This window comes from Mus caroli, unplaced genomic scaffold (assembly GCF_978045245.1).
Source record: "Mus caroli unplaced genomic scaffold, Mus_caroli_1 scaffold_2, whole genome shotgun sequence".
NCBI lineage: Eukaryota > Metazoa > Chordata > Mammalia > Rodentia > Muridae > Mus > Mus caroli.
Window position 1 is genome coordinate 153854936 of NW_028227257.1, and position 12952 is coordinate 153867887.

Sequence of the window (12952 nt, forward strand, 5' to 3'; positions counted from 1 at the left end):
TCCTTCTCTGTCTGTCTCTCCAGCATGTCTGCACCCCATTGTCTCACACTTTGGGGCTGTCTGGACTTGCCTGTATTTGGAGTTGTCCCTATATCTGTCTGTCTTGTTGCTCTGGGTCTGTCTGGACCTGCCTGTCATCTGTCCATCCATCTGTCTTCTGAGATCTGAATTCCAGTCCCAGCCTTGCATCAAAGCATGGCCTGAGCAAGACTCTCCCTGACAGTGCATGTCCATGGCTCTTCCACCTGTACTCAGGCTATCTGATTCTCCCAAGTCAAACTGTAAAGTGTGTAGGAACACCTCATCTAGACTCGCCCCACCTAGACCTGGAGAGTCAGAAGCAAAACACCGGTCTGTCCGTTACTCTCATACACCCCTGGACGAGGATTCCTCAGTCTAAGTCCCAGCAAGTCTTTGGGCAGGTTTAGCAGAGATTTAGAAACATGCACCACAGGGCGTTTCCTTGCATGTTTCTGTAACAGTAAAAGGTGGATAATTGTGTCTGTAGGGTCCAGTGGTGTGAGCTTGGGTTCTTCAGCCTAAAGGAGTATGACCTGGGCGTGAGCTTGCAGAGAAACTCCACAGTGGATCCAGAGGGCTCCCTAAGACCATCACTGCAGCATGGGGCTAGACCCCGCTGCATGAAGCAAAGGAAGGCGCAACATGTCTTAACAGCAGCTTCTTTGAAAAGAGAAGAGGAAAGTGTTAGCGTGTGCGCGTGCATGTGCGTGCTTAGGACAAGACTGTGGAAGGGGAAAAGTGGAGCTGAGACAGGTTGTTGCTTCCAGGGCAGAGCAGAGGAAGGAAGGAAGGAAGGAAGGAAGGAAGGAAGGAGAGAGAGAGAGAGAGAGAGAGAGAGAGAGAGAGAGAGAGAGAGAGAGAGAAGGAAGGACGAGCTTCAGATGCACCCGGATTTGTGTTGGGGTCTGTAGGACCAATCACTTTCTATAATTGAAAAGCAATTTTTAGGCTAAAAACAAATGAGAAGAAAATAAACCTGAGTATGGAGTCAGTGGGGAGCCACTGTTAAGAATTGCTTGTGGGGACTTTGAAAGTCTTTGGATTCGACTCTATCCCTGTGGGAACAAACACACAGAGAGACAAATGGTGGCCTTTCAGGAGGCTTCAGTGGGGATCCTAACATTGCCATTTTAAAATTGCTACAGATACAAGGGGTAGAGCAAGTAAATTTAGGTTATTAAAAGAGAAGTAAAGATTAAATTTTAATGAATAAAAACTCAAACCAAGAAACAGAATCCCAGAGTTTAAATGTAAATACTCATGGTTTAGATTCTTTCTTCTGAAAACATAAAGTGTGTTGGTGGGAGGTGCCTGCTGCAGTCTGAGCACTTGGTCAGTAGGGTCAGGAGGCCTGGGAGATCTGAGGCTGTGTTTCAAAACCACTAAGGTAAAAGCACTGAGCTGGGGGGAGGTTCAGTGGGTAAGAGCTGGGCTTAGGAACTCCAGCCCTGTGTAAAGTGCTGGAGGCATGGCCCTGCACCTGTAGCCTTTGTACTGGGTTGAAGACAGGAGGTCACCATGTCTTGGTCCCCAGCCTAGAAAATAAATAATGAGCTCCAGGTTCAGTGAGCAACCCGGTCTCAAGGGAATGAGGCACGCACACAAATTAATTAATGAGTTCATTTGTAATAAAAGACTCTGGTTGCTGTGAACAATGAGACAGTGAGTACCGTCCTGGAAAACTCCACCAAGGGCTCATGAGGTCTCCAGGATGGCACAGCAATAACCACAGAGAGGTCTCCAAGCCTACAGTCCCCCTCAGACAATGGGAAAACTGACTTCAGTCGGTGGAAACCCATCCAACGGTCAGCCATGCTGCAGTGAGCCTGGGGAGCTAGGGCCCCTCTAGCAGGTGATGGGGTAAGAACTAGGTGTGGATGCCCTTCCCCCTTCAGCTGAGGCTTTGTAATCACCAGCTCAGCGAGCTCTTTTACCTTTATCCGGAAGAATCCGAGTAAATAGCGTGAGAGAAATGAACCTGGGGAGACGGCTGTTGTGTGTTTGCTGTGATATTGCTGGAAGAGTAGCAGCTGGGAGGGAAATCCCATGATGAAAGAACCAGGCCGAACCATCGTCAATGCAACATCACAAGAAGGGGAAATGATGTCAGGCTTCTCCTGATGCGTCAGGAGGCCAGCTTAGAGTTCCAAGCGGCCGTGAAGGACCTCTTAACTGCCACACGAGGAAATAGGCCATCTCTAATACATAGGAAGTCCTGTGAGGGGAACAGTTCCATTTCTTTTCTAGTCACGTGAAACAGAGGCAATGGTAGGGCTGTTGAGAACTCTGGAATGGAAGGTTGTAACACACATGGGTCCTAACGCGAGCAGTCCATTGTAAGAATGGCATCACAGAGGACGGAGAGGCCAAGCAGAGGAGAGACTTTTCTGAGTGCCCCCTGTCATCTGAACAGAAGTGTTTATGGGTAGACTGAGATATGCTGGCTTTCCTTTTAAATATTCTGGTCACTCCCTCCATGTCATCTCCCATGGTCTCTGAAAAACCAGAGACTTAGGAGTGGAGGAAGGGCTAAGCTTGCCCAGGTACGGGGCTGGTCAGAGAGAGCCCCGGAAGATGGAAGGACTGTGAGAAACTGGAAAGTCTTCCTTCAAATGGCACTGGCCAAGATGGGAAAGGTTGCCCTGCAACAGAGGAAGGGAAGACCCTGCAGGAGAGGCTGTGACAGCAGGTGGGGCTGTCACTCAGCACAGGCCCCACCTGTGGGATGAGCCCTGCAAGAGGCACATAGAAAGCAGGCTGTGTGCTCCCTGCAGTGAAGAGCTCATGCCACCAGGGCAGCAGAGATCTGTCTTCTAAGAATTTGTCCTGAGAAAGTCATCAGGGTTGGTTTTGTAATAGGAGTGGATCGCCATCACGTCCCTGTAACATCACTGGGAATATATTTTTCTAAATATAAATTTTCTAAATAAAAAGAAATTGTTTTTTTTCCTAGTCTCATGAGATGAGAAAGAAAGAAAGAAAGAAAGAAAGAAAGAAAGACAGAAAGAAAGAAAGAAAGAAAGAAAGAAAGAAAATCTACTTGTGGCATTAAACTGGACACGCAATGGTGAAAATAGGACTGAAAAGATGGCTCAATCAGTGTTTGCTGATCACACAGACACACACACACACACAACCAAAACAAAACGAACCGAAAAAGCCAGAGGTGGTATGCTTTTGTAATCCCAGCACTGGGGAGGTGGGGAGAGGCAGACAGGCAGGGGAGGGCATGTTGGCCAGCCATTTCAACTACTTGGCAAGTGCCAAGCCAGTGACGGAACCTGTCGAAACAAAATAAAACCAAACAACTCCCCCCCCTCCCCCACACACACCTGAGGCTGTCAAGGAGGCTCAGCAGGTGGAGATGTGTGTGGTGGAGCCTGGCAACCCAGTTCCATCTGTGGGCACACATGGTAGGAAAGAGTTGACTCCCAAAGTTTGTTCTCTGATCTCCAAATGATGTGTGCACACAAATAAATAGATGTTATAAAAGTTTTAAGTCAGAAAACAAAACCAAGATGGATAACTCCTAGTAAAGACTACGGCAGATGGACCTCTGCCCTCACACAGCACATACATGTATCACAACGAACACACAGCCATGCACAGCTAGACAGGGGCAGGACAACTGGTGAAATTACGTGCTGTGCATTTTACTGTCACTAAATATATAACTGGGATTGGCTCTGTTAAATGGTGCGATATGTCAGAAATTCCACCACAGGAGAAAATGTATGAATGCGGGAAAATAGGCAAAGAGCCAGATACGCCAGATCTGAAGCCAGCATTCGGCTGAACTGCGTCTGGCACTTATTGGCTTGTTTGTTTTTGAGACAGGGTCTCATGTATTCCAGGGTGACCTCAGAGATGCTATGTTGCTGGAGATCACTTCCAACTCCTGACCCTCCAGCCTCCGTCTCCCTGTTGTGATCACAGATATATGCCACCATGCCCTGCATTAGGTACATTTTTTTTAAGTGGGAGTGTCGAGCTAGGCTGGAAGGGAGATTATTAAAGCTAATGCTAACAGGCACGCTCAGGAAAGCTTTGCTGTTGGACTCAGGATGGCTCAGTCAGTAAAACGCTTGCCTTACATGTATAAGGACCCAGATTCCACTTCCTAGCACTTATGGGAAAACACAGTATGGTGGCACACATCTGGAGCTCCAGCAGTGGGGAATCAGACACAAGAGCTCCTTGGCCAGCAGCTAGCCAATCAGTGAGCCTCAGGCTCAGTAAGTGATCTGTCTCCAAAAGTAAGGTAGGGACAGATGAAGAAGACAACTGATTTTGTCCTGTGGCCTCCACACTGACATGCCGTGTACACGCATGTACACGTGCACACACGTGTGTGCACACACACACACACACAGAGAAAGAGAGAGAGAGAGAGAGAGAGAGAGAGAGAGAATTTCAGGTCAGGGGCTGGAGAGTTGGCTCCGTGGTTAAGGGCACCAGCAGTTCTTCCACAGGACCCTGGCTCTCAGAACCCACACAGCAGCTGACAGCTGTCTGTAACTCAAGTCCCAAGGGATCTGCAGCTTTACAGTCTTCATCAGCACAGCACAGCACACATTATGCACAGACATACATGCAGGCAAAAACCCATACACATAAACATTAAACAAACTTCCATGCCAGGCTATTAGCATTCACCTTTTACAAACAGGGAAGCTGAGGCTAAGAGGTGGAGCAGGGCTTGGAGGCTCGGAGTCTCCTCCCACCTGCCCGTCCCAGGCTGATGCCTAGTCTGTGGTGAGCGCGTTCTGGGGGGGTTGCCTTTCTCCCTCTTGATGGTCTTGTGGAGAGTAGACTAGTGGCTTTGCATAGAGGCACTAACAATGCTGTGGCCTATGGTGTCTGTTGCAGGCTGTTGATGGAGAAGTGGGCGGATGACAGCCGGGACTGTGGTCATCACTGGGGGCATCTTGGCAACTGTGATTCTGCTCTGTATCATCGCTGTTCTGTGCTACTGTCGGCTTCAGGTACTCCCAAGGGATGGGGAAGGGAATGGGTTTGAGTGGAGCCTGAAGGGTGGCTCTGCAGAGGAAGCCATCTGACCAGGGTCCAGGATAGAGTGCAAGAGGGTACAGCCAGACTTCAGGGGAAAAACTCTGCAGTGGGGATAGAGTATGGCTGTGCTGTTCAGTGGTCAGCTATCCAGCTCATTGACGGCTTTGGCTAAGGCTCAGAGAGCACCAAGGACTTAGCCAGTGACATGCAGCCCTCTAGGATGGCAGCAGCGAACGGTGTGTTGTCTTGCATACCCTTCCCCACCAGAGCTCCAGAGGTTTTTGAGGTCCCATGTCTTCCCAAGAGGAGGGGGAACCCGTGTGCAAAGCACACCCAGTGCCTGTGACTCGACTCTAGGATATGAAACAGCTTATCCAGTTCTGCCCACTCTCAGGTTTCTTACCTGTGTGTGCCTCAGTTTATCTGCCTGCAAAATGGAAGTTATAGTAACATCCAGCTGTGTGGGTGAGATAAATAAGTGACATAACGCAGGGACCTCAACTCCGAGTAGGTGGGGGTAGATGCTGAGTGGTGGTGGAGCAGCTGGAGGTGACTGAGAAGGGCCACCTTCCAATGGACACTGGTGGGGAGTGCACTGTGGTCACCCCGGTCCTCTGCCTACAGTATTACTGCTGCAAGAAGGACGAATCCGAGGAGGACGAGGAGGAACCCGACTTTGCTGTGCATTCTCACCTGCCGCCCCTGCATTCCAACCGCAACCTCGTGTTGACCAACGGGCCTGCTCTCTACCCAGCTGCCACCACCTCTTTCAGCCAAAAGTCCCCGCAGGCCCGTGCCCTCTGCCGCAGCTGCTCCCACTACGAGCCGCCCACCTTCTTCCTGCAGGAGCCAGAGGACGAAGACTTTGAGGGCGTGCGCAACGGCGGGGGGCGTGTGGCCTACAAAAGCATCAGCCAGGAAGATGTGGAGCTGCCCTCTGCAAGCTTCGGAGGCCTGCAGGCTCTCAACCCCAACCGCCTCTCTGCCATGCGGGAGGCCTTTTCCCGAAGCCGTAGTGTAAGCACTGATGTGTGACAGGCCTCTATCCTGCCGAGGCGCCCAGCCCTGGGTCCTGAGGTCATGACAGGATACCCACGGCACACCCTGGCCCCAACTCCAGACCTCTGCTCAGTCAGTCTTCCCCGTATCCTTGTCCTAGGGGCTCCTGGAATGAGGAACCCCTGGGCCCTCTACAAGGATAAAGCCCAATGAACCAGATGTGGCAGCTGTGAGTAGGGACAGCTGGCATAAGAAGGGCGGCAGGGGACAGGAGGGTAAGGTAAGGCTGTGTTGGGGCCCAGGGGCCAGGTCCTATTTCCAGGAAGTGAGAAGATGGATAATGTCAACCCTAGTAACTTGCCTGTCTCTGGCTTCATGGTCATCCCTGTCAGTTCCTCACCAGGCCTTGGGCTTCCTCCTGCTTAAGGGAGCAGTGGCCTCGCTGGTTGCCATGGCCCTACAAGCATGAACCTTCCCTAGAGACTATGGACCAAATAAATATTCTGTCCCTTCACCCTGTCTCCCCTTTCCCATCCTTCTCTCCGCTCTTTTCACTCCTTCCCCCAGTCTCTGTCTTTCCCATCCTTCTCTCCGCTCTTTTCACTCCTTCCCCCAGTCTCTGTCTTTCCCATCCTTCTCTCCGCTCTCTCTTCACTCCTTCCTCCAGCCTCTCTGTCTCATGCTCCTGAACCTAGATGCCAAGCATCTGACACAAGCTTGAGATGCCCGTTGCTCTGGTCTCCTCCAAGATGGACAAATCTCCCTGTAAACAGGGAGAGTTTAGGAGTCATCAGTGTGGACACTTGCTCTGCCCAATCTGCTTTTTGCTGAAAGAAGAGGCATAGGCACAGATGCCCCTGCTCTGGGAGGGGTGACACTAAAATGTACACATCTGGCACTTAACCCTACACCCAGACAAGTGAGAGACACATCCAGCTAGGTTGTGGAAGCACTGGAGGTGGCCCAGCTATGCACTAGAGGTCTCAGGTGTCGACTTGCTGTGACTCTTAGGCAAGTCACCCTATTCATGGGCTTGCCTCCCCATGCATGTACTTTGGGGGGATGGGGAGACTGGCTGCAGAAAGCCCTTTGAACCCTGGTCCTCAGTTGGTACGGAGGTCCTTAGGGGAAGCTGAGCTATAGACCACCCACTTCCTGTTTAATGCTCAGAATGAGGCACCCCAGGTCCAGACAGCCAGAGCTTGCTGCCCCTGTATGAAAGTCCTGTCTCTACCCATGCTGCTCCAAGCCCTCAACTGTCTGAGAAATCCGTGTCAGGTGACCAAGATGCTCCAAGCCCAGGGCCCTAGCCATCAGGAACGTAGTTCTCCTGCTCTGAAAAGAGACACCATTCTTGGCAGCATAGCCTCAATTTCCTTTCTGCTCAGGCCCTGCCATGGCGCTCCAGACAGGAGCAAGTGTCCCCATGAAGGTGCCTTCCTGTAGGACAGTGGCCACCCCTGAGCCAGATACCACAGCAGGGACCTTCACACTTATTACAGGCAGCTGAACCATGCCAGTGAGGATCTACTGTCTTTGGCATTCTGAATTCCTTCTCCTTTTCATTTTCCTTCCTCAGTTTGGTCTTGCTAGTGGAATCCACCCTTAGAATCACAGACAGTTCCAGCCTACTTTTCCCCCCTCTATGTCCTTTGTCCCATTCCATCCTGTGGCATCTGTCCTTTGCATTGCTTGGGGTATGGGTGAGGTAGGGAGGGGTGCTCTGGGCTGTTCTGTCTTTGCCTCCTATCACCCCCCTTTTTTTTTAACCTCCACCATCTCTGTATAGATCCATAGACATCTTCAAAGTGAATTAAGCATCTGTCCCTGCCACTCAACACCACCATGGGACTTGCCAGGGACCCACACAGCACCCTGAAAAAAGCAAAAGCCAATAAATTTGTTTCCCACAGCACGGTGCGTGGCTGCTTGTCCGTCCATCCACTGGGCACCTTCAGGCACAGACCCTCCCTGGAAGCAGATGGAGCCCACCTTCCCAGATCAAGCCGCTGAGAATAATTCTTAGGCAAAGGGGGCATCATCACAAGCCACCTTTGTTTCCCCATGCCCAGGGGTTTTCATGATTGCTGTTAACCAATCAGAAGAACAGATTGAATGTGATGGGCTGTGTTTCTTGGGGACCAGTGGCTGACGTCTCTGATCTTACGACAGCATAGTTGCGCACTGATGATATCTACCTCAGAAAAATGAAACCAGACATTGCTGGTGGCATACCCGACACAGAGCCTGGCGTAAGAGCTGCACAGTAAAGGCCAACAGGAAGGAGTGTGGAATGAAGTGGAGAGGGAGGACATCAGGAAGGGAAGGAGTGTGGACGGGTAGTGGTGGGACTCAGGTGTGGCTGAGGCTTCAGCCCCTGAGACACACAGACACTGCCCTGAGTCCAGCCGGTGCCCTGAAGCACTTTTGTCTCCCAACCCATTAACTCCTGGATTTGGGGGCTTAAAATAAAATCTCTAGGAACAGCCGCCCTGTTTCAACCCCGGTGGTACAGGCACACACAAAAGCAACAATGTACTGGGCTGTGTTGCTGCCTCAACTTCCCCCAAAACGCTAAGCCCTTCAGAAGCAAAGTTCTTTGGCAGACCTGTCCTGGGCAGAGTGACTACAAAGCACAGGAGAGGCCACCAGCCTCCCTACTACCTCAGCCAAAGGATTCCTCCAGGATGCTGAGGCTAACTAACCCTGCTCATCTCAGATTCAGCCCCGTCCTCCTTGCCTCCCTGGGGCTCTGTGTGTGTGCGTGCGTGCGTGTGTGTGTGTGTGTGTGTGTGTGTGTGTGCTGTTTTCCATTTTCTTTCACTCAAGAAAAACCAGTCTGAAGCAGCACCCCCCCAATAGGCCCCTTGTGTCTCTGCACCCACTAGAAGGACCCCTAATGTGGGAAGCTGCGCATGAAGCCCTGAGGATAATCCTTGAGAGTAGTAGATGGCCGTAGATGAAACCTGACGAAATGCCAGAAGACCAGAGGAGCCCAGCTGTAGGCGCTCTTGGAAGCCCTATCCTGTACCTTGCAGCCTGCCTGTGCCATCTGCTCCCCCAGCATTCCTGTAGCCCTGTGTTCCATCTTCACAATGAGCCCCAGACCCAGGACAGCTAAAAATGGCAGGCGATTCATGCCAATGTCTACCTCACCCCTGTCCTGCTGCCCACAAAGCCTCTCCTTGTACACTCCCTGCTCCTTTGGTTGCCTTTTGTCTACTTTTTATACCTGACTGCCCTACCCATCTGTGCACCTGCTGTCTAGCAAAAAACTTATACAGTCCCTGAGGCTACCCACCATTTTTGCCCAAAGTGACAGAAACCCCAGTATGCTCCCATAAATACAGCCACTTTATTAACATGCACCAGTAAGTAGTGAGGAGGATGGCAGAGACATCCAGGAACAAGGGCCGTCCCTCCCATCTAGCACAGGAACTCTGGGAGGGGACAGTGGCACTAATGCCATAGGAAGGGGTACCTTCAGTACTTCCAGAGACAGGGCAGCTTGGCCTCCTCAGCTGACCCAAGGCCTCTCCTTACCCAAGACAGCCAAAGAAAGGAGACTCTGTCCTTCCTGTGGCACCTGCAGGTCACCTTGAGAGGATTCTGTCACATCAGAGTTGGGTCTGAGAAATGGGCAGGTACTGCCTCCTCTGGCTTCTGGACTCTGAGCCCTCTGGGATGGGCACAGACACAGGATCCTGGGAGTGCATGTGCAGCTTCCGCAGCAGGGTGGCTCCATCTGAGAAGAGGCCTGTGGGCACTGGAGGCTCTCACCCAGGGCAGAGACAAGGCCACAGTGTCAAAGTCCCTTCTTGTCAGTTGTGCTCTGTGTCATATCTTCACAGTCCAGCATCCCCTGCAGAGTGGGTGTCCAAGGAAGCCCCAGGATAGCGTGCTTATATCTCAGGGGCTGCAGCAGTGGCAGCTAGGAATGGGGGGGCCTGCAGGAGCGACAGCAGGCTTTGCTGTAATACCAATGGCCACAGAGGTTCACTTTGATAGCCAGTGCACAGTTGGTGCCTGGCTGGTCCTGGCAGCTGTCATCTGGAGATGGGACACAGTACAAAAGGGAAGGATTAAATGCTGGAAGACCAACGGAAAACAGCTCCCAGGGTCCCCAACTCTTGCCATATTATCTTCACAAAGGCAGGAGCTCACTAAGGTCAGCCCAGCTGCCACTCTATGAACAGGTCAACAGAAAAGCCCCTCAGTCTTGGTCCAGAGGACCCCAGCTAGTACAGATCTCCATCCACATCTCAGCTATCCCTAATCTAATCTAAGCTCCCACTAAGTGATTTGATCTGATCACAAAGGAGCAAAACCCCAGGATTTGGGAGAGTCCCTGATCCCTTCTGAAAAGTCCTAACACCTCCAGGGCCCGTGGGTTCCTCTCCCCTTTCCTCAGTATTCCCAAAGTAGAATTCACCTTCCCCTACATTTGGCATCAACTTTGGAGACTGGACTTTGTCTGTCTTTCCAGGTGCCCAAGCCAGAGACCCTGCCTGAGACCCTCCCGGCGTCCTGGGAGTCAGTACCTGCTGCTCAGACCAGGCTATCTTGGTTCCTGGTCCCACAGCTTCCCCAACCACATTTTAGGTCAGTGCCTTTTCTAGTACACAGGTCTCTGTGGGGGTTCCTGAACCTCAGCTAGGCATGAAGACCTCCTGAAGACATACCTATGTGTCTCTCTAGATGCTTCCCCAGCTGATGTCTATTGGTTCTCTAGACCCTGGCTCTCACAGCTCCTCTAGATACCCCAATGCCCTGTCCCCAGCCTCTTCCTTCTCACCTGGGGGCTCTGTGGGGCATGGCTGCAAGTCACAAGCCTGTCGGCCAACAGGCTTCACCAGTGGGTCACATCCACGAACAATGTCGGTTCCCTGGTAACACTTCACGTCTCGCATCCTCACACCTACCCCACATGTTTTGGTGCACTGGTGTGGGACAGACAGACAGACAGACAGGTGCATAACGAGGCTCCCCATAGTGACAGAGACAGAGAATCTCATCACCCAGGACCTGTCCTTCTGCACCATGACCATCCAACCATCCCATAGGCTGGCAAGGACACAGCAGTTCCTTGGAACCTCAAGCTGGAGCTGGGACTGAGTAGAGGTAGCTGAAGGAAAGGCACCATCTGGCTGCTTTGCCTCAGTTTTCCCAGCCTCACAGTGAGAGGGTGGCCCCTCCTGCTCTGACTGTGACCTCCTGAGTGTTCAAGTTCCATCTGTCTCAGATTAGTGACACAGAGGGTTTGCCATGGACCAATCAATGCAACATCCAGAGCCATCACTCTGAGTCCAGATGTTCCCCTCAGAAAGCCTGCTGAGCTACCCAGAATACCAGGGACATCTGCTGACCCCAATTACCCTGCTATCCCCCTGCCAAGATCCTGCAGGCAGTGGTTCCCTGATGTGGTGACCCCGCATCACCCGGGCATGCCTAGACCTGAGGTATGGGGAGGCCCCTGCCCCAGGCTCACTCCTTGCCTGGTTACCAGACACAGAGGAGCTGATGAAGGCTGATGTGAGGCCACCTGCCTTCTCACCCTCCCTGAGAAGAGGAGAGGCTGGCTTGGCACAGGCAGAGAGGATACTTCACCTCTGAAGATGCCCTAAAGATAGGCGGGCTCCTGGAAGGTCCTAGAACCTGCTTGTCTGTCCCTGGAAAGTGCATAGAACAGAATGGCTGGATGGGAAAAGCACTGAGCTGATGCATCATGAGGTGGCAGCCATAGAGAATGGCACTGCCCCAGCCAGAGGCAGAAAGGACAGCACATGTCCGCCACTCATGTGCTCCAGTCTGCTCCTCTCTCATCAGGGAAGTATAGGAAGCACCCCTCCCTCATGGCTACTTTGGGGATCCCCATTATTTCTTCTCCTCCCTTCCCATTGACCAACATGGTGCCTGGCTCTGGCTACACAGCTACCCTGAGACCGGTGTTCTTCTTAAAGTACAGGAGTCACTGGGCTCCCCAGGCCACAGCCAGACCTCTGGCTAGGTTCAGTCAGTTCAGAGGGGACCTTCACTCCAGAGACACCTGTGAGTCTCTCTCTCTCTCTCTCTCTCTCTCTCTCTCTCTCTCTCTCTCTCTCTCTCTCTCTCTCTCTCTCTCTCTCTCTCCCTGCTTCCCCTAATCATGTTTGCTGGTCCTCGAGCTCTACCACGCATCCTCTCTAGTCAACCACAGCCCTACCTACCTTCCTTCCTTCTTACCTTGGCACTGATGTTCATTGGTGGACACCACAGTGTGTGTGTGTGTGTGTGTGTGTGTGTGTGTATGTGTGTAGAAGAACCCTGGAGTTCCTACGCCTCTGCTTGAAAAGGGCAGCCACTGGGGCCTCACCCCACAGAACCCTTGGACTTTCAAGTCTTGGCTTTGTAACCTACCCATTCCAGCAGCTGAACCTGGAGAGGACGTATATGTTGGGGTCTTGGATACTATAGAACACCATAGTGAAGGAAGGCTCTGGGCTCCAGGCCCCATCCACAACTCCACACTGTTCCTAAGCATTCAGAATTGACCTATGTAAGGCCCAAAGCCACAGGCAGCTGGAAACACCGTGCTGCCCAGCCTGGCCACATGAGTCCTGTCCTCAGCCTGACAAGAGAAGCTTAAAGATGGCTCTGAACTCCACATATCCTTACACAGGACAGACACGTCTTTTGCTATGGGATGGACATAGAGAAGGCAATGGCCTGAGAACCAGAGGTGCAGTTACTGCTGTGCCAATCAGAGCCTAGACAGGGAGCCTCTCCCATCCCGCTCTGTTACTCACTGCCTCTCTGCCTGTGCATAACTAGCCTGAAAGTTGAGACTACTCCTGGGCCCCTTAAACTCTGCCCCCATGTTGGAAAGCTCTCTTAACTTCAGTTTCTTCCTCTCCGTGTCATTTGGAAAAGAGATGTGTGA

At 52.0% G+C, this 12952-nt stretch overlaps 2 protein-coding genes across 2 annotated transcripts in view; one reads left to right on the plus strand and one right to left on the minus strand.

Moving 5' to 3' along the window:
* Window positions 1-7937, plus strand: part of Fam163b (family with sequence similarity 163 member B) — a 31019-nt gene extending 23082 nt beyond the window's left edge. The window contains exons 2-3 of the mRNA XM_021155857.3: window positions 4891-5006; window positions 5659-7937. Coding sequence (XP_021011516.1) covers window positions 4914-5006; window positions 5659-6069 — 504 coding nt within the window. The 5' untranslated portion in view covers window positions 4891-4913 and the 3' untranslated portion in view covers window positions 6070-7937. The remainder of the gene's footprint in view (window positions 1-4890; window positions 5007-5658) is intronic.
* A 1441-nt stretch (window positions 7938-9378) lies between these two features.
* Window positions 9379-12952, minus strand: part of Adamtsl2 (ADAMTS like 2) — a 29852-nt gene continuing 26278 nt past the window's right edge. The window contains exons 18-19 of the mRNA XM_021155855.2: window positions 10829-10973; window positions 9379-10083 (exon numbers count right to left, since the gene is read on the minus strand). Of these exons, the coding sequence (XP_021011514.1) occupies window positions 9965-10083; window positions 10829-10973 (264 nt within the window). The 3' untranslated portion in view covers window positions 9379-9964. The remainder of the gene's footprint in view (window positions 10084-10828; window positions 10974-12952) is intronic.